The sequence below is a fragment of the Eleutherodactylus coqui genome, chromosome 12 (assembly GCF_035609145.1).
Source record: "Eleutherodactylus coqui strain aEleCoq1 chromosome 12, aEleCoq1.hap1, whole genome shotgun sequence".
NCBI lineage: Eukaryota > Metazoa > Chordata > Amphibia > Anura > Eleutherodactylidae > Eleutherodactylus > Eleutherodactylus coqui.
This window is the reverse complement of record NC_089848.1, coordinates 79,492,173-79,514,805: the sequence shown is the minus strand read 5'-3', so window position 1 is coordinate 79,514,805 and position 22,633 is coordinate 79,492,173. Positions and strand designations below refer to the sequence as shown.

At 41.1% G+C, this 22,633-nt stretch overlaps 1 protein-coding gene across 2 annotated transcripts in view; it reads left to right on the top strand.

Annotated features, from left to right (window-relative positions):
- The window catches only part of HHATL (hedgehog acyltransferase like), a 50,290-nt gene that overhangs the window by 11,808 nt on the left and 15,849 nt on the right, over positions 1 to 22,633 (top strand). Inside the window, exons 1-7 of one of the 2 annotated variants that reach the window (XM_066585270.1) lie at positions 567 to 918; positions 15,425 to 15,567; positions 15,666 to 15,733; positions 16,317 to 16,430; positions 18,077 to 18,271; positions 19,424 to 19,633; positions 20,176 to 20,347. In XM_066585270.1, the coding sequence (XP_066441367.1) occupies positions 15,462 to 15,567; positions 15,666 to 15,733; positions 16,317 to 16,430; positions 18,077 to 18,271; positions 19,424 to 19,633; positions 20,176 to 20,347 (865 nt within the window). In that variant the 5' untranslated portion in view covers positions 567 to 918; positions 15,425 to 15,461. Of the gene's footprint in view, positions 1 to 566; positions 919 to 15,424; positions 15,568 to 15,665; positions 15,734 to 16,316; positions 16,431 to 18,076; positions 18,272 to 19,423; positions 19,634 to 20,175; positions 20,348 to 22,633 lie in introns of those variants that run through there. The other variant, XM_066585271.1, reaches the window with a different exon arrangement.

Below are 22,633 nucleotides of genomic sequence, written 5' to 3'. Positions count from 1 at the left end.
ACATGTGATTTGCATTGATGCACATGCATTTTTCACGCATGTGCATCAATGGTAAAAAAAAACTCATTGCAATAGCATACAAATGACATGGCATGCCAATAATTTTCATGCTCCCACAGGAAATAAAGAGCTGATCTTGAACAAGAATCACGCTAAATTCACGATAATGCAATTTTTAGGTCCAGGAGAAAAGTTGCTCATATGTATTAACCCATTAAAATTATTGGTTTCTTTTCCCATGCAAGTTCTGTCCACATTGCAATGCTCATAGTGATTTCGCCCCATGTAAAGGGACCATAAAGGGTGCATAGAGACACCCTGCGCTGCTCCCCTACTTCTGATACCCCCATAACATTTACAGCCACTATGGTAAGTACATTCTTAAAACTTATGATGCCACTGTTCTCACGATGACCTGTAGAGTCCGTAGTTGACGATGTTGTTTGAGACTCCCCCCCCCCCACCACGGTGAATAAAGATAGTTGCCTCCTGAATCCATATCCCTCATATTCACTGCTAGGGACCAATTGGAGACATGGACTTCACTGCAAATCAGACATTGGGTATATTAAGTTACCAGTTTTCTAGCAGAGAGGAGGGTGCAGTGGTTTGACACCCCAATATATCTGTGCAGCTCTGGTACAAGGCTCCTTTGTCTACCTGTGCACCTTCTATTGCTCCAGCTCTCCTATCTTCAGTCATTGTGTATCAGTGCACTGACAGGCGGCACAGCCTGCACAGCTCATTCCAACCTCCTAGACAGCCAGAAGATCCATCTAAACTTACTTGTGAGACCCTGAGACAGTTCACACCCTGGGTAGATGGGTCCCTCACTCCTGACTCTGCTCTGCTCTCTCCCTGCTGGATACTGAGCTCCTGCCTACATCAATCCTGGGCTCCCACATTCTGCACCTCAAGGTCAGTGATAAATGGGGGGACCCTCAAGAATGAAGTATTGTGTTGTGCCTTAATTTGCATTGCAGAGCTTGTCACATGAAGACTGTGGTTCCTTATATTACACAGTGTCCAGTACATTGGAACAGAATACTGATGTGTGCACTGCAGATATTTCTCTATAGCTGGGATATTACATGAGCCATTGCTATGTGGGATATTACATCACCTTGCTTTATAGCACTAGATACATCATTGCATGTGAGGAAATGTATCCAAACATAATATAAACACTGAGACTGATAGGTAATTGTAACATTTCATAAGTAAAAATCAATAAACACACAAACACACACCTCCTCCCCAAAGAGGTTTTCTGCTTAGAGTCAGTGTACATGTATTATGGTTACATTGTATCAGAGTAATCAGCTGGTGGTACATTGTATCTGTATGGGGTTTGTGGATTTTGCTGCATACTCTATGCACCCAGCACTGCAGTGACAGGCTCAGCAGCTGCGCTATTAATGGAAAGAGATGCAGAATACAGCTGAATTAGCTGCCCACCCGCATTGCTGACATTACCAACTGCTATAAGTAACCTGAGTCACCAACTGCACATATCCTTCTTATAGCAGATTCTCTTCACTCCTCTGCACTTCATTACTCTGCAGTCTGGGACATTGCTCTGTATCTGTACAGGATAGTGTATACTGTATTGCAGGCAGTAGGGTGATACCAACCACCAGAGGGAGCTGTATTCTTTACTGTGATGCTTAAAGGGAAAGTCTACTTTTTAATGTCTTTGCATAGTTTGGAGAAAGTTGAGTGCTTTAAAATCCTTCTTCAATATTGTCTATTATAATGGGATGTGTGATCTGAAATAAATGGATCTTCATGGATTTCAATTCAAATCTGATTGATATTTAAATGGATTGTCCCACTTCTAGCTGTTTTGCTGTAGGAAGCAACAGCTCCATATATGGCGTAGTGGACTGGGTTGGTACTGCAGGTTGAGTCCTATTGAAATGAATGGCCTGCATTACCAGCCTGGGCCACTGTGTGATGTACAGAGCTGTCTGATTTCTGCAGCAAAACAGCTAGAAGAGGGACAACCCCCTTAACGCGGAGCAGTGCTGTAGGTTGATGTACCAATGTGTATAGAAAAACATCCTGCAACAAGTGTCACGGCCCTTTGCTATGTTGGGATAGATCATCAATGTTGCCCTGATCCATTGTCGTCTTCATTACTGCAGCTCACTAGTAATCGGTCTCTCCATCATTAAACTCTCCTCTCCTCGCTGTTTTGTGTCCATAATACGGAAGGGCATCCCAGCCTGACTATGTCTCTCCAGACCCTAACTTCAAACATCATTCATTCCTATGATGCACAGAGTTTGGTTCAGGAGACCCATGGTTAGACCACGATGCACTTTCATACTAAGCACGAAAAACAAAGGCCAAAAATACGCTAGTGTGCTCCTGCCCTTATTCTCAATGTAGCAGCCATGATCATTCTTTTTTGACTACACCAATGCCTCTATCCAATGGCAGACACTGCACAGGTTGCTCATGCACTTTAAAATGCAATATAAACTCATCTCTCTCATCCATAATTCTCTCCACAGTGCAGCACTGCCCTATATCTCCTCCCTTATCTCTGTCTACTACTCTACCCGTGCCCTCCAGTCTGCTAATGACCTTACACTAAGTTCCTCCTTAACCCAAACCTCCCACTCCCGCCTCCAAGACTTTTTGAGAGATGCACCAGTTCTCTGGAATCCATTACCTCAGGCAATTAAGTAAATCCCCAACACCAACAGTAACTGCAGGCATCACTTCTCTCCCTGCACTGATTTCAAAATTAATGGAGTGCTGGCCGAGCATGCACGGTCAATGCTCCTTTCATTTCATTGGGGCTGTCAGAAATATCCCAGCACTTGCTGCTCTTTATCTTCACAGTCCTATTGAAAGGGAATGGAGTGTTAGCGCACTTGCACGACCAGTGCTACATTTTGTTTGCTTCTCACTGCGGGAGGTGCAGTTACTCCATAGTGAAAGGACGGGGAACATGGGATCCCTGATATCGAGATCGGCAGCGGTCTTAGTGGTGAGATCCCCAGTGATCAGCAAGTTATTCCCTATCCACAGCTTAGGAGATCATTTATAATATTGGTACAACCCCTTTAATGAATTTGCATGCATGAATAAATTCATTTCAAGAATAATCCTAGCTATAAACCACAATCAGATTCACTGCAAAGTGCCCTATACAACCACCTTTAAAAAGTGGACTCCAGTCAAAATGGAAATTTTTTTAACATCAGCCAGAGAGCAGCCAGCAATTAAAAGTTTCAACCTAGCCATTATATATTTTTTCCAAATATCTGTCAGGTACAAATGCTCAAAACGCAATGAAATGATGAGAAATGAGAAGAATATAGTTTAATATGTATAATAACTTCACTGTATGTCACCTAATGCCCTCAGCCAATATTAGTGTTAGCTCAGCCTGAGAAGCTCAACATTATCTACAAAAAACAGGAGCTAAAACAGCTGATGGGCAGAGACTGAATGAAAGTGATCACCAATTAACTAAACTAGTCATGAAAAGAAACATAACCCCTTCTAACCGACCAAATGTGACACAACACTGCCGAGACCACAGGTAACAATATATACAGTTTTATGTGTCTCATAGTGAACAAAAAAATATATATACTATAACGCCTTCTATATGCAAGATTATAACCACTATAATACTGCCCCCTATGTACAAGAATATAACTACTATAATACTGCCCCATATGTACAAGAATATAACTACTGTAATACTGCCTCCTATGTACAAGAATATAACTACTATAATACTGCTCCCTATGAACAAGAATATAACTACTATAATACTGCTCCCTATGTACAAGAATATAACTACTATAATACTGCTCCCTATGTACAAGAATATAACTACTATAATACTGTCCCCTATGTACAAGAATATAACTACTATAATATTGCCTCCTATGTACAAGAATAGAACTACTATAATACTGCCCCCTATGTACAAGAATATAACTACTATAATACTGCCCCCTATGTACAAGAATATAACTACTATAATACTGCCTCCTATGTACAAGAATATAACTGCTATAATACTGCCTGATATGTACAAGAATATAACTGCTATAATACTGCCCCCTATGTACAAGAATATAACTACTATAATACTGCCCCTATGTACAAGAATATAACTACTATAATACTGCTCCTATGTACAAGAACATAACTACTATAATACTGCCCCCTATGTACAAGAATATAACTACTATAATACTACCTCCTATGTACAAGAATATAACTACTATAATACTGCCCCCTATGTACAAGAATATAACTACTATAATACTGCCCCCTATGTACAAGAATATAACTACTATAATACTGCTCTCCTATGTACAAGAATATAACTACTATAATACTGCTCTCCTATGTACAAGAATATAACTACTATAATACTGTCTCTATGTACAAGAATATAACTACTATAATACTGCCCCCTATGTACAAGAATATAACTACTATAATACTGCTCCCTATGTACAAGAATATAACTACTATAATACTGCACCCTATGTACAAGAATATAACTACTGTAATACTGCCCCTATGTACAAGAATATATCTACTATAATACTGTCCCCTATGTACAAGAATATAACTACTATAATACTGCCTTCTATGTACAAGAATATAACTACTATAATACTGCCTCCTATGTACAAGAATATAACTACTATAATACTGCCCCCTATGTACAAGAATATAACTACTATAATACTGCCTCCTATGTACAAGAATATAACTACTATAATACTGTCCCTATGTACAAGAATATAACTACTATAATACTGCCCCTATGTACAAGAATATAACTACTATAATACTGCCCCTATGTACAAGAATATAACTACTATAATACTGCCCCTATGTACAAGAATATAACTACTATAATACTGCCCCTATGTACAAGAATATAACTACTATAATACTGCCCCTATGTACAAGAATATAACTACTATAATACTGCCTCCTATGTACAAGAATATAAATACTATAATACTGCCCCTATGTACAAGAATATAACTACTATAATACTGCTCCTATGTACAAGAATATAACTACTATATTACTGTCCCCTATGTACAAGAATATAACTACTATAATACTGCCCCCTATGTACAAGAATATAACTACTATAATACTGCTCCTATGTACAGGAATATAACTACTATAACACTGCTCTCCATGTACAAGAATATAACTACTATAATACTGCCCCCTATGTACAAGAATATAACTACTATAATACTGCCTCCTATGTACAAGAATATAACTACTATATTACTGTCCCCTATGTACAAGACTATAACTACTATAATACTGCCTGCTATGTACAAGAATATAACTACTATAATACTGCCCCTGTGTACAAGAATATAACTACTATAATACTGCTTCTATGTACAAGAATATAACTACTATAATACTGCCCCTATGTACAAGAATATAACTACTATAATACTGTCCCTTACTCATTTGTGCATCTTTATTCTGGATGTGCCAAAAGTGCAGTCTAACCCAGGAGACAGCGATCCTGTAATCTAATCTCATTACATGTAGTGAAGGATGTGCTGACAGTATAATCTATGGGTTAAGTGTATTGCTCAGCCAAAATCAAACACAGCAGAACTGGAAGAAGTTATTAAACAGCTGATACAGGCTAATGCTATCCAGCACGAGACTGAGGCTCCTTTTAAACAGGAGTATTTGCTCAAAATATTTGCTAAATTTGCGTGCAATAAACAAAGAGGAGAACCCATCGATTTCAATGCTTCACATGTGAATATTGTTCCTGCGTATTTCGGTTGCAGCATGTTCTATTTTCCTGTGCATTTGTGCATCAAACGTCCTTATAGAAGTCAGCGGGGTGTGCGCAAATGTGCGTGCAATATGCAAGGAAATGTGTGATATGCTGCATTATTTCACTGGGAAAAAACACAAATGAAACTTAGACTTATTGAGCCATTTAAATCAGTGTATCTTTGCTTGACGCAGGCGCAGAATGTACAGCCAATCACGCACAAAAAAGCATCATTCAGCGCGCACATACGCTCGGAGGCCGAAGGCTAGTTTCACACGGGCGCATTTACAGTATTGATTTCAATGGGTTTGTTCCCAAGCGCATTTTTTGCGTGTGTTTTGATTTTGCTAAAAAAAAATATGCAGCATGCTCTATTTTTCTGCGCATTTCCGCAGAGAAAGAACGCATATTGAACTCATTAAACTAACTAGAATATCATTGCAAAAAAGCCTGTAAAAACAAACAAAACAACGTTCAGCAATGCCCGTTCAGCGCAAATGCATGCATAAATACACACATGCACGTGTGAATCTGCTCTACGGCTAACTTCACATGGGTGAGCGCTATATGGGGCCATGAATCCCGCCCCTATATCGCGCTCCCCACCATGTGAATTCCCTGTGCATGCGAGGTGTTTTCATGTTAGAACAACCTCTCATCACTTTGAGGATGCAGCGATCCACCAGCGCGGCGGTCAGCCACGGCAGAGGCCTGCAGAGTTTCTGCCATTGCTTTCAATGGGGCCGGCAATGCGAGAGCAAGCAGCAAGATGGAACATGCTGCGATTTGATTTCCGCAAAGCATCCTATAGCAGTGCAATGCGGGAAACCAGCATCCATGTGTATGACCCTATTCAGAAGAATGCAGTTCATATTTGTGCATCTTGCAACACACAAATCTCGCTCGATTGCCTTGCCGTGTGAAGCCGGCCTTAGGGATCTTTTCCACGAGCGCAAAAACATCGTTGTTTTTATGCCCGAGCGATATACGCGACCATCTGAGCTACTTGTTTCTAATGCATTCGTTCACACGGGCGAATATACGACGCATAAAAAAATTGAACCATCAAAAATGGAACATACGCGACCGAAATACACGCTGATGCATATACGCTGGGCAAAAAGATAGTTCTGAAACTATCTTTTGCCCAATATACGTTGGCGGCTCCCATAGACTCCTATAGGAGCTGGACAAAGAAAGGGAGGGGGAGGCATTTTAGCAGCGTCCAACACTGTGAAAAGCTTACAGTTGCCTCTATATAGGCATTGGAAGGCATCCAGAGGTTTTTTGCAGAGCGAGGGTTTTCCGGGGTTCACCGTATTTTTTCGCTAAAAACGACACTCACAGTCATGGCAATGGGCGAGAAAATACTGGCTGTGTTTGCGGAGAAATGTCCATTCATGCCAATAAACGACGAGGACGTGAAAATGTAAAAACGTCTACGCTTCTGTGAAAGAGCTCTTAGGGTGCTTTCAGATTAGCAGAATTATTCTGCGAGACGCATTGAAACATTCAGCTTTATTTAAGCCATTCAGCACCTGATACAGAACACATTCCATCAGCCAATAGTGTGCCATGTACAATCTCGCGTTGGCGATCGCTAGTGGCGTACTGTATTTCCTGTATGTACAGCAAAATTCCACGATATAGCGAAAAACTCAGCGAAAACAGAATTATATATGGTCTATCTAAAATCCGCGAAGCGCTGAAGCTGCAATCATTGAACCGCAATATAGCGAGGGATCACTGTACTTCACATAGAAGCGCTGTCCGCAAAATTGCGCGTGTAAAGGAGGCCTTAAAGGGAATCTGTCATGCCCCACACTAAGTTAATGTTGCTGTTAAAGAATGTGACAGGGAGCCCAGTGAGGTATTTTTTATGTTTACCCACTTACACGATGCAGTGCTGTCACCCTCTGGAATCCCAGGGGCACTCGAAAATCTGACACTTTTCAGAGTCCCATGTGCATGCTCTCCTGTACAAGTCTATGGAAGAGTGTGCACACAGGACTCTGAAATGAGCCAGATTTTTGTGTGCCACGCGATCTTCAGTGGGTGGCAGGGTTGCATCCAGGGAGCGGGCGAGTATAAAAAATACATCATCCAGCTCGCTGTCATGTCCTCCAGCAGCACTTTAACTTAGTTTACGGTGCTGTGGGGACTTGACAGGTTCCCTTTAAGTGAGCAAGAAGACAAATAGAGATGAGCGAGCACGCTCGGATAAGTCAATTGCTCGAGCGATCCTCGCTCTTCTCGAGTAACTGCATTCTTGTCCGAGTGTGCTCTGGGGGGCCGCAGGGGATAGCGGGGGTAGTGGCGGAGAGGGTAAGAGAGATCTCTCTCCCGCCCCCTGCTACCCCCTGCCGCCCAACGCTCACCACCCCCACCCGAGCACGCTCGGACAAGAATGCAGTTACTCGAGAATGGGGAGGCTCGCTCGAGTAACTGACTTATCCGAGCGTGCATGCTCATCTTTAATGACAAACAATACCCAAAACTAAAAGCAGAGATACTTGCTCGCTTGGGTATTCCACCTGCTGTCAGAGCCCAGCGGGCACACACCTGGACACTTCTACTTGATAAACCAGTACAGTCCAAATGTATGATCGATTTCACCTGGGGCTTAAAAAAATGGCAGCAGCCTAAGGTGTCTACAGCAACTGAAGTTGAAAGGGTGGTTCTGGACCGATGTATTTGAGCCTTACCAGTGCTGATACAATGCTGTTTAAAAAAAGATAAAAATAGGTCAGCACTTCCCTATAGGAATCCATAGGTGCACATTAAATTATGGCTGCAACATACAAGAGAAGCAGAAACCAAAAAGTGGCAAAAGCACTCAAAATACATTTACTATCAGAAGTATACATACCTATACTAAATACTCTAACCACATGAAATAATGCAAGGCTCTTGGTATATAATTTGATCACACCATATTGGCCCATCTACCAACCTCTAAATTGGGTAAGAGCATTCCTAAATTATGGAGGTTGAAAGAAAGAGCCCCATAAAGTAGGAATTAGGACAGACCTGTCAGTCAAGCCATTAAGGCCAGATAGCCTTAGACAGCTTGTCAGTGCCAAGAATATTGTTGGCGTTGTCAAGAACACACTGTTGATGCTCTGTTGGACGCCGGTAGTCTGGTGACTCCGATACATGCCAGTTTCAAGGACACTCAGTAAACTGATGGAAGTCATCTGCATACATGGAGGTACAAAAGATTACCCCATTGCTAGGGTGTCTTTTGAAACCCGAAGTAGAAAAATTAAATGTAAGTCAGGGTTATAAAGACTTTATTGCATATTGTGATTCTTGGTAGTTTCTTTATATTGGCAACTGTGGGAAATGCCTCAGCAATGTCAAGCCACTGTAAATGCATCCGCTGTTGACCCTAGTTAAAATTCTACTGAAAAGCCCTAAAATAAGCCCTAACTGCAATAAAAAAACAAAAAAAGCCCCCAGATACATCACTTAACAGCCGTTGCTGCACTTCGCCGCAGCTCCCCGGCACTTGTCTTCAGGCTATTCTTCCCGCTGCGAGGCTTGAAAAATCCTGCCTCCAAGAAGCGCTGCCTCTGATGGTTTCATCGAGCGCTGACTCTGATTGGTTCTCGAGCATCACAGCTCAGCCAATCACAACCATTCAATGATAGTGCCCCTTGTAGTGGCTCTAGCAGTAATAGTGTGTGTTCGTTATAGTATCGCCAGTAGTAATAAGTGAACCCCCATAGTACTCCCAATAGTAATAGCGACCCACCACACTGCCACCAGCAGACAAACGCTGCAGGCTGGGTGAGTTGAATGCCTGTTAGGTTGTTGCATGGCTGTCGGGCCAGATGATGTCTGTGCTAGGAGGACATCTGGCTTATGAGAAAACACAAGACTGCATGATAAAAAGTTTTTTTAGCCAGAAGTACATGAAGAGGTATAGAGCCCTGTGTGGCACAGAGTGTTAAGGCAGCAGAAATTCAGTCCTAAGCTCCCACTCATGACCTGAAGGTTGTGGTCAAGAAGCCGGCTCAAGGTTTCCATCCTTCCGATGTCGGTAAAATGAGTACCCAGCTTGCTGCAGGGGTAAAAGATGACTGGGGAAGGCAGTGGCAAACGCTGCACAAACACTGACGTCACCGATAGCGCTCGTGCAGAGCATTTAGACTGACAGACTTCACCATTGAATCGTAAGCTTCTCACCTACTATGTGAATTGCTGAGCAGGGAGCATTTACACTGAGCGATGGATTTTATGCTGTCTAAAAGTCAGGGATACTGAAGAGTGAATGAACAGTAAATTGCTTTTCTGTATTTACACGGAACGATTATCTCTAGTTCTTAGTTTGATCGAATTTTGAGCAATAATCGTCTCGTGTAAATAGCCCATTAGGGAGAAAAATTCACATTTGTTACTAACCATGTGCAACAAAAAAAAATTGCCCTCTACGTACAAGAATATAACTAGTATCATACTGCCCCCTGTGTGCAAGAATATAACTAGTATAATATTGCCTCCTCAGTACAAGAATATAACGAGTATAATACTACTTCCTCAGTACAAGAATATAACTACTATAATACTGTCCCCTATGTACAAGAATATAACTACTATAATACTGCCCCCTATGTACAAGAATATAACTGCTATAATACTGCCCCCTATGTACAAGAATATAACTACTATAATACTGCTCCTATGTACAAGAATATAACTAGTATAATACTGCCTCCTCAGTACAACAATATAACTAGTATAATATTGCCTACTTAGTACAAGAATATAACTACTATAATACTGCCCCCTATGTATAAGAATATAACTACTATAATACTGCCCCCTATGTACAAGAATATAACTACTATAATACTGCCTCCTATGTACAAGAATATAACTACTATAATACTGCCTCCTATATACAAGAATATAACTACTGTAATACTGCCTCCTATGTACAAGAATATAACTACTATAATACTGCCCCCTATGTACAAGAATATAACTACTGTAATACTGCCCCCTATGTACAAGAATATAACTATTATAATACTGCCTCCTCAGTACAAGAATATAACTAGTATAATACTGCCTCCTCAGTACAAGAATATAACTACTATAATACTGCCTCCTCAGTGCAAGAATATAACTAGTATAATACTGCCTCCTCAGTACAAGAATATAACTAGTATAATACTGCCTCCTCAGTACAAGAATAAAACTAGTATAATACTGCCTCCTATGTGCAAGAATATAACTAATATAATACTGCCCCCTATGTGTAAGAATATAACTAATATAATACTGCCCCCTATGTACAAGAATATAACTACTATAATACTGCCCCATATGTGCAAAAATATAACTACTATAATACTGTCCCCTATGTACAAGAATATAACTACTATAATACTGTTTCTATGTACAAGAATATAACTTCTATAATACTGTTCCTATGTACAACAATATTGTTACGATCGACTGGGCAAACCAAGCACAGGGCCCACACGATCGTGACCAAAGAGAGGACTAGGTATGCACACAGGTTTCAAGCAAACTGACTCTGTGCTACACAGGAGGTTGACCTGGCCCTATCTAAGCAGGGACATTGCCCCAATTAGGGCAGCCCAGCGGTTTTTGGATCTGGGCCCTAGCTGATCCTAGGAGCCACGCACCAGAACAGGACGCATTTAGATGCCACATGACAGGGACTGAACAACAGGACACACAGAGCCAGAATACACAGCATACAGCAGCCAAAATGCAGCCACTAGTAACACATGATAAGCTGAATATAAATACCAGGTATTAGTTGACATTTTGTTCAAAACATGAAAGCTAGCAGGCCACTTCACAGCTCCTGGTTATACTGCTAGTCCCTACACTAACCAGGAGTCCAGCAGAACGGGACACAGTTCACACAGAACGCTGCAGCAGGACAGGACACAGAAGGCAGGTCACACAGCAAGCTACCACAAAACTGACAGAGTATAAATGAACAAAGGGACATGAACCAGCAAGACACAGATCACAGAGCAAGCTGCAACAGACAAGGATTCATGACTGCTCACGCTGAACACCAGAGAGAGACTGACCTGGAACTGGGTTTATATGTGAGCACAAACTCAGGAGATTGGCTAGCAGGAAGTACCACACCCAGCCAGCTCAATCAATTAACCCTGTGAGGTCTGTGCTGCTAGGAAGCTTAGAACTACAGATCCCAGCAGCACACGTAACAAATATAACTACTATAATACTGCCCCCAATGTACAAGAATATAGCTACTATAATACTGTCCCCTATGTACAAGAATATAACTACTATAATACTGCTCCCTATGTACAAGAATAGAACTATTATAATACCGCTACTATGTACAAGAATATAACTACTATAATACTGCCCTCTATGCACAAGAATATAACTACTATAATACTGCCTCCTATGTACAAGAATATAACTACTATAATACTATTCCCTATGTACAAGAATATAGCTACTATAATACTGTCTCCTATGTACAAGAATATAACTACTATAATACTGCCCACTATGTACAAGAATATAACTACTATAATACTGCCCCCTATGTACAAGAATATACCTACTCTAATGCTACCCTCCTATGTACAAGAATATAACTACTATAATACTGCCCCTATGTACAAGAATATAACGAATATAATACTGCCCCCTATGTACAAGAATATAACTACTATAATACGGCCCCCTATGTACAAGAATATAACTACTATAATACTGCCCTCCTATGTACAAGAATATAACTACTATAATACTGCCCTCCTATGTACAAGAATATAACTACTATAATACTGTCTCCTATGTACAAGAATGTAACTACTATAATACTGCCCTCCTATGTACAAGAATATAACTACTATAATACTGCCCCCTATGTACAAGCATATAACTACTATAATACGGCCCCCTGTGTACAAGAATATAACTACTATAATACTGCCCTCCTATGTACAAGAATATAACTACTATAATACTGCCCTCCTATGTACAAGAATATAACTACTATAATACTGCCTCCTATGTACAAGAATGTAACTACTATAATACGGCCCCCTATGTACAAGAATATAACTACTATAATACTGCCCTCCTATGTACAAGAATATAACTACTATAATACTGCCTCCTATGTACAAGAATGTAACTACTATAATACTGCCCTCCTATGTACAAGAATATAACTACTATAATACTGCCCCCTATGTACAAGAATATAACTACTATAATACTGCTCTCCATGTACAAGAATATAACTACTATAATACTGCCTCCTATGTACAAGAATATAACTACTATAATACTGCCCCCTATGTACAAGAATATAACTACTATAATACGGCCCCCTATGTACAAGAATATAACTACTATAATACTGCCTCCTATGTACAAGAATGTAACTACTATAATACTGCCCCTATGTACAAGAATATAACTACTATAATACTGCCCCTATGTACAAGAATATAACTACTATAATACTGCCCCTATGTACAAGAATATAACTACTATAATACTGCCCTTATGTACAAGAATATAACTACTATAATACTGCTGCTATGTACAAGAATATAACTACTATAATACTGCCCTTATGTACAAGAATATAACTACTATAATACTGCCTCCTAAGTACAAGAATATAGCTACTATAATACTGCCTCCTATGTACAAGAATATAACTACTATAATACTGCCTCCTATGTACAAGAATGTAACTACTATAATACTGCCCCTATGTACAGGAATATAACTACTATAATACTGCCCCTATGTACAAGAATATAACTACTATAATACTGCCCCTATGTACAAGAATATAACTACTATAATACTGCCCTTATGTACAAGAATATAACTACTATAATACTGCTGCTATGTACAAGAATATAACTACTATAATACTGCCCTCCTATGTACAAGAATATAACTACTATAATACTGCCCCCTATGTACAAGAATATAACTACTATAATACTACCCCTTATGTACAAGAATATAACTACTATAATACTGCCTCCTATGTACAAGAATATAACTGCTATAATACTGCCCCCTATGTACAAGAATATAACTACTATAATACTGCCCCCTATGTACAAGAATATAACTACTATAATACTGCCTCCTATGTACAAGAATATAACTACTATAATACTGCTCCTATGTACAAGAATATAACTACTATAATACTGCTCCCTATGTACAAGAATATAATTACTATAATACTGCTCCTATGTACAAGAATATAACTATAATAATACTGCCCTCCTATGTACAAGAATATAACTACTATAATACTGCCCTCCTATGTACAAGAATATAACTACTATAATACTGCCTTCTATGTACAAGAATGTAACTACTATAATACTGCCCTCCTATGTACAAGAATATAACTACTATAATACTGCCCTCCTATGTACAAGAATATAACTACTATAATACTGCCTCCTATGTACAAGAATGTAACTACTATAATACTGCCCTCCTATGTACAAGAATATAACTACTATAATACTGCCCCCTATGTACAAGAATATAACTACTATAATACTGCTCTCCATGTACAAGAATATAACTACTATAATACTGCCTCCTATGTACAAGAATATAACTACTATAATACTGCCCCCTATGTACAAGAATATAATTACTATAATACGGCCCCCTATGTACAAGAATATAACTACTATAATACTGCCTCCTATGTACAAGAATGTAACTACTATAATACTGCCCCTATGTACAAGAATATAACTACTATAATACTGCCCCTATGTACAAGAATATAACTACTATAATACTGCCCCTATGTACAAGAATATAACTACTATAATACTGCCCTTATGTACAAGAATATAACTACTATAATACTGCTGCTATGTACAAGAATATAACTACTATAATACTGCCCTTATGTACAAGAATATAACTACTATAATACTGCCTCCTAAGTACAAGAATATAGCTACTATAATACTGCCTCCTATGTACAAGAATATAACTACTATAATACTGCCTCCTATGTACAAGAATGTAACTACTATAATACTGCCCCTATGTACAAGAATATAACTACTATAATACTGCCCCTATGTACAAGAATATAACTACTATAATACTGCCCCTATGTACAAGAATATAACTACTATAATACTGCCCTTATGTACAAGAATATAACTACTATAATACTGCTGCTATGTACAAGAATATAACTACTATAATACTGCCCTCCTATGTACAAGAATATAACTACTATAATACTGCCCCCTATGTACAAGAATATAACTACTATAATACTGCCCACTATGTACAAGAATATAACTACTATAATACTGCCCTTATGTACAAGAATATAACTACTATAATACTGCCCCTATGTACAAGAATATAACTACTATAATACTGCCCCTATGTACAAGAATATAACTACTATAATACTGCCTCCTATGTACAAGAATATAACTGCTATAATACTGCCCCCTATGTACAAGAATATAACTACTATAATACTGCCTCCTATGTACAGCAATACAAGTACTATAATATTATCTTTCTGTGTGTGACAATGTTCTTTTGTAGATTTCTTTCCACACCGCTGAGTTGATTTTCTGTCACTATGGGGATTAAGACGGCATTACCGCACTATGAGCTCGGCTTTTATGCTCTGGTCCTGACCTGCGCTCTGGCCTATTCTGTGAATGGGATATTTGAAGTATCTCGAGGTATTGCATCCGTTTTATGAATCCACCACGACTGCAGTCTGGACCATCCAGCTGTATATGAGCCTGTGTGCTATTCATGATGTCTTCTTGTCCTGCAGATAATATGAATCGGAAAGCCTTCAGAGAAAATGTAAAATCTGGATGGTATTACTTTGGCAGGAAAATGGTGAGCGAATTTAATGAATGAAGCAGGCAGCAATTGTAACATCGCCACCTTGTGGCTGATAAAGCTATAACAAGACCTGTACACAAGTAATGGTGTCCTGTTCCCTGTTGCTGATTGTCTTTCTAAGTTTCCTTAAGCAGACATTCTGGAGCGATTCCAGCTAAAATAAAGTTCTTTGTTTTATTATATCTGCTTCCTGGAAAGCTGAGTGACAACCAATATGTGTGCTATGACAGCCCATCATGGAAGCAGAGAATCTATCACCCCAGGATGCGGCATAAGACAGATATGCCATTCTGGAACCTGGGAAAGCTGGGTATCAAGGATTTATTAGAACAGAACAGAGTCCTATTTTACAAATTAACCAAAGTGCCATTGCTGGAGTCACTCAGCTTTCCCATGCTCCTGAATATTAAATCTGCAGGGTTATGGAGTGATACCCGGATTGCTTTTCTAGAAAGATTTTCAATTCAAGAGTCCGGAAAAGCTGTGTGACAACTCCTCCTGCGCCATATATTATTGCAGAGTGTGTCATCTTCATGTGTTTATGAGCATCCAAAGTGAGATCATGTGATTGTTGCAGGACGTCGCAGACTTCGAGTGGGTCATGTGGTTCACGACCTTCAGGAATTACATCATTTTTGCTCTTACCGGACATGTCATCTTTGCCAAGATCTTCTCCCTCCTTGTCCCTCAGGTGGGTTTCTTCATATGATCCTCCATTATCAGTATGCTGTCCCTGAACAATGGGGTCCTCCTATAATAGTGTTATCGGGATGCAGATTAAGGTTACGATGCAGCAGAAGGAGTTACAAAACTATACAATATTTATTTATGAACCAAGGAATAAAAGTGAATAATGGTATAATAAGTAAGCAATTTAACGCCTACCTTGGATTTACCTACCGTGAACTACGGCTAACTCAATCCTGGGATTAATACTTTATGCACAAGAAAGACAAATCATGTTACGTCACATCAGTTCATCTTTATAGGATTAACACTTCACTTCTCTCCATACAATAAACCAGGGTTGCAATTTAGATGAGCTCCAATAACAATGTATGAGGTTTAAAGGGGTTTTCCAGCACTAAACTACTGATGAACCATCTTCATAGTTGATCGGTGGGGTCCGTTTCCTGATCCCCACTGATCAGTTAATTGAAATGACAGCGGCGCTTAGATGAGTGCTGTTGTCACCTCATTCAGGCATATCACCGTTCATTATATAGCGCTTCATCCCATTTATTTGAATTGAACAGAGATGCTCTTAGGCCACGTGCCGAATAAACATGACATCAGTGGCCTGGGAAGAGTCTACAGTGCTCACTGGAGCCCTGCGGCCTCTTCAATCAGCTGATCGGTTGGGATCAGGAGCGACTGACCCCCACCAATTAACTATTGATGACCCATTCTGAGGATCAATAGTATAGTGCTGGGAAACCCCTTTAAGGCTTGTGTTTTTTAATATAAGACCACTCCTGGGCGCTTAAGTGCAGAATTTGTCACAGTCATCCAAACACTCACTAATGCCTCTGCCCCTGTTTATAGCAGGCCTGCTGTTTAACTACGGTAATTTGTCCCTAGCCCAGAGCACACCTATCTGTTGGAGGCCGGCCCCACTTACAGTAGTGTTGCGCAGAAGTTTCTGCATCCACTGACCCAGGCTGCATCAGGTCGGGAGTACAACTTCACCACATCATTTCCCTTGTAGCTGATTGCAGTCCAGATGACCCTCCGGAATGGGGTAGTGGCGTGGTCTCTCTCTCTTTGTCAGAAAGCAATCTCTAGCTCCTCTTTTTAGTCTCTAGTCCCTTCTCAGGCCGCAGCTCTGTGCTCTCTGCAGACTTTCTGCACGTCACCCACAGGTGCTGCACCTCTCACTTATGGATGTAAAATAGTCCTCATACAATACCATTGATTTGCTATGTTGGTTTCAGATTAGCCTTTTCTTCGCCATCAATCTTCCTTTCTGTTGCATCGCATCGCAGGAAATCACGGTTGTCGTGCAGTGCCATGCAACTTTTACAGTAGGAAGTCCTATTAGCTAAATAACTATTTAAATCGGGCCGTGATCATCTGCCGCGTTCAAATGAACATGTCCTACGTGTGCAAAAAGTACAGTAAAATACGCCAAAACACGCGTAATTACGTTGCGCAAAAATGCATCCGCTCACGTGAAGGAGCCCTAAGCCTGTGACCTGCCACTTATCTCCCCTCCGCACACCCCCACACTGCTCCTGTCCTACCACTGCACTTCTCTTTTGAACTGCTCTGTGCTGCTGTTAAAGGGCTTTGAACTAGTTTGTTGCGCTTGTCTTCTCCCCTCCTGTCTCTTCACAGCACAGGTCCTGGGTCTACATGCTGTACGGGATGCTGACTGTCCTGACAATCATGGGTAGTAACTACCTGATGCTGATCCTGTCACACTGCATACTCCTCTACACTGTGTCGCTGGTAAAACAGAAGTGGCTCTGCTTCGCCGCCGGTCTGTGCAGTCTTGCAACCTTCAAAGTGGAACCTTTCAGCTCTTGGCAAGTATGTTTTCTGAGCTACAGGAGCAGCGATGACTGAATCACAGGGTTTATAATTAACAAATTGGGGCTTTAGAACTATAAATCCCAGCATGCCTGGGTCTGAGGTTCTGCTGCTCCACTCAGAGGGTGAAGAATTACCTTCTTCTTAGTATACAACACATATGGTTAAATGCAAATATTCTGGCTGCCTGCAACCACCAGTAGGGGGAGCTCTGGGTGTGTGGTTACTGCAGTGGCATTAGTAATACGTTTGCCCTGCAATATAGCAATATTCAGCTATTGTAAAGGACTAGGGCATGCTGGGAATTGTAGTACAGCTGGGCACTTCCACTACTCGGTATACCCATAAGACTTTGGTGTACCACCCGACACCCATCCTTAGCAAGATATGTGCAGCTCCTTCTGGCACTAAGTAGCCTTTGCATATGACTCCTCCTGACTTGGAGTCTATAGTTGCATATATTGCACCACCTATTGTGGGATATAGTATAGAGTAGTCGTGGACCAGTTAGTTAAGCTAAAGAAAGACTTATGAGAATACTGAGAAAAGGCTTTTAAGGAAGTTACTGATACAGAGCTCCAAAATCCCCTGCATAGATATAAAGTTACATACTAAAATCCTAGCTACCAGAAACCACCACTAGAGGGAGCTAACTCTATGCTGTGTTATTAGTTCAATGTCTAAGTTGTATGCAGTGAGCTCCCTCTAGTGGTGGCTTTAGAGACATTGAATTTTATCATGTAACAAGACTATGCAGAGAAGTTGCAACTGAATAACAGAAAAATGGAGCTCCGTGCTATAAACTCATTAAAAAATCTAACTGGCACAGAAATTTACATAAATTTAGATATTAAAAAATGGTGTCCGTCGGTGGACAGTAAAAACATACAAAGAAAATTTTTCAGATAGTCAAAGCACTTCAGTTAAATGTTTTCATTACTCCACACTTGGACCTGCTGCCTGTTCCTACCACTAGGGGCAACCTGTATGCTGCTATGTATGGGACATATTGACCTGCATAGGAACTGTGTACAGCTTGCCCCCTAATGGTGGTAACAGGTAAATGGCAAATACCCTCTAAATGTCATAGAAGTCGTTATAAGAGATGACGTCTCCAGTTGGTGACCGATTGTAGTTTTGTGTTTTCTACAGAACGGTTTTGTCTCAGGAGCCTTCAGTCTACAAGAAATCCTCTTCTATGGGGGCAGCGGATTCACCATCATGCGCTGCATGAGCTTCGCCCTGGAGACCTGCGACAAGAAAGAGGGATTTTACTCTCCCATCCAACTCCTCAAGTACAACTTCTACCTCCCATTCTTCTTTTTTGGGCCCATTATGACCTTTGACCAGTTTCATGAGCAGGTGAGACTCTCCAGTACGTACAGTATATGTAGATATTAGATGCAGTGAAAGAGTATTGGCCCCCTTCCTGATTCCATCTACATCTGAATGGAAAGTGAAGATACATTTTTGAAAATTCTCCAAGATGGTAATGTTTTTCCTTGTAGAGCGCTCCACAAGGGTGCAGGGAGTCTTAAATAGGTCATGCAATACTCCTTATTTCTTATTTCCATGACTTTTTTTCCCCCAAGGGAACATTGCCTGGCTCATACAGTATATGATGGCCTTTCACCAACTTGCCAACCAGAATCCTACTGTACACTGATGAGCGGCAAAAACCCTGAAACAGCTGTCTGTATATGGGTTTTCTGGTTTGGCTTGTATCTCCTGTCGTATTGCAAGGCCAATTCAAAGGTTGGATATTGACTTGTAGAGTAGATACCGTTCCAGTAGGGGGTGCTGTGGAGGATTATTCCATTATTCATTTGCATGACAACTTTTAATAAATGTTTCAAAAACTTTTGGAAAGTCTTTCCTTTTATGTAATCAAAGTTTCATCCTAGGTAAACAACAAGAGCGTGACCCGTAAAGACAACGAGATGTGGAACATCCGAGCCCAGGCCGTAGTCAACATGCTGGTCATAGTCCTTGTGGACATCTTTTTCCACTTCCTCTACATTCTCTCTATACCGTCAGACTTGAAGTTGATGAAGAAACTTCCGGACTGGTCCCTGGGTGTGTACTGTACATTTTCTTTGGACCCACAGTAAATCCAGACTTTTGGTGGATACAACAGTTAGTAGTTTCAGAGCAAAAATGTCATCAGCCACCCACCCACCCCACACAAGACCTTCCATCCGTCATAAATCTTTTTTGGAAACATTTTTAAACATTTTCAAAAAAATGGTTTAGGATTCATAAAAATCCCCTTGGCGTTGTGCAAAAAAAAAAAAAAATTACTGTGAATTTTTTGACATAGGAAACCCTACCCATTAAATTCTGGGCCAGATGAGTCTGATACATGCTAACCCAGTGGTATTTGCATAAGGAATGTGGAGCGCGATACAAAACTTTAACCCCTTTCTGCCCTATGGCGTACATGCATGTCATAGGTGAGAAGGGGTGTCTGCCAAATGCCATACATTTACGGCAATAGCTGAGCCCACGCCATCTGTAGCAGGAGCGGCTGTGACTGGCAGCTGGAGTCCTGCTGCAAGGGTGGGCATTGGAGAGAACATGCTGTTAACCTCTTACATGCCGCAATCCATGTTGATCGTGGTATGTATGGAGATAACAGAGGGAGGGAGCTCCCTCTCTGATGTCATCAGCCCTCCGCCATCCAATCATGGAGGGCCAATGATATGCCATGAAAATCAGAAGCCTAACAGTGGCCTCCAGGTCTGCCATAGCAAATACTGGCAAGCTAACCAGATAATACACTGCAGTACAGAAGTACTGCAGAGAATTATCTAAGCAATCATAGTATTGCAGCTTCAAATCCCCTGCAGGGACATAAAATAGGTTAAAAAAATGAAATAGTGCAAAAAAAAATTGCCTCAAAACATTAAGAAAAAAACTCCCGAAAATGCAATAACAGTGGTAAAAAAAAGTCATATGTACCTCAAAAGGGTACCAATAAAAACTATAGCTTGTGGCACAAAAAAACTAGCCCTCAGAGCTTTGATCATGGAACAATAAAAATGTAATATGTCTTTGGATGCAGTGACAGAAAACTTAAAAAGTTAGGGCTTATAAAAAATAGAGATGCAAATCCCCAAAAATAGTTACATACTTAGGCCTTAGGCCTTAGTCACACGGGCGTTTTTTCACGCGATTTGCGCATCGCATGACGGATGCGCATGCGCAAATCGCGTGACCGGCGCCGAAAAATCGGCCCAAAAATCGCCCGAAAATCTGCTCCTAGCCGCGTTTCATTAGAAACGGGCCGGAGCTGTCCAGCGCATTGCATTCAATGGAGCCGGCAATACAGCGGCTCCATTGAATGCAAGCGCTGCGGGCGTGCGCGGGGTTAATTGTCGGGAAGGGGTTAAATATATAACCCCTTACCTGCAATGCATCCTTAAATGTGAAAAAATAAAAAAAAAGGATGTTCTCACCTGCTCCCGGCAGCTGGAGATCCCGGCGGTCGGCCTGCAGTGGGTGTGAAGGAGGTGTGACTCAGGCTTGCCCCTGATTGGCTCAGCGCTGAGCCAATCAGAAGCAAGTCTCAGTCACACCCATTCATGAATTCATGAATGGGTGTGACTGAGCTCAGCCTCTGATTGGCTCAGGCTGAGCCAATCAGGGGCAAGCCTGAGTCACACCTCCTTCACACCCACTGCAGTCCGACCGCCGGGATCTCCAGCTGCCGGGAGCAGGTGAGAACATCCTTTTTTTTTATTTTTTCACATTTAAGGATGCATTGCAGGTAAGGGGTTATATATTTAACCCCTTCCCGACAATTAACCCCGCGCACGCCGGCAGCCCATTGCTTTCAATGGAGCGGCTGTATTGCCGCTCCATTGAATTCAATGGGCAAACATCGTTCTTCTCTGCCACAGCTGTTCCAGCTGTGGCAGAGAAGAATGATTTGTCTTCTATATGTTCTCAATGGGGTCGGCGCTGCTGCCGCCGGCCCCGTTGAGCGCATATAGAGAAGAGAACAGGAATCGCAGATCGCAGATAGGTGCGATCTGCGATTTCTGTTCTCTAATTTATCGGACGAGCGCATAAAAAGCGCTCATGTGTCCGATACCATTGCAAAGCAATGGTTTTAAAAAGTCGCCGGACGCATGCGCATGCGCAAATCGCGGCAATAAACGCCCGTGTGACTAAGCCCTCAGTCAGACGGGCATTTTTTGCCGCGATTTGCGGATCGCATGACGGATGCGCATCCGCAAATCGCGTGACCGGTGCGCGCAAGTCGCCCGCAAATCGCCCGAAAATCTGCTCCTAGCCGCGTTTCATTAGAAACGGGCCGGAGCTGTCCAGCGCATTGCATTCAATGGAGACGGCAATACA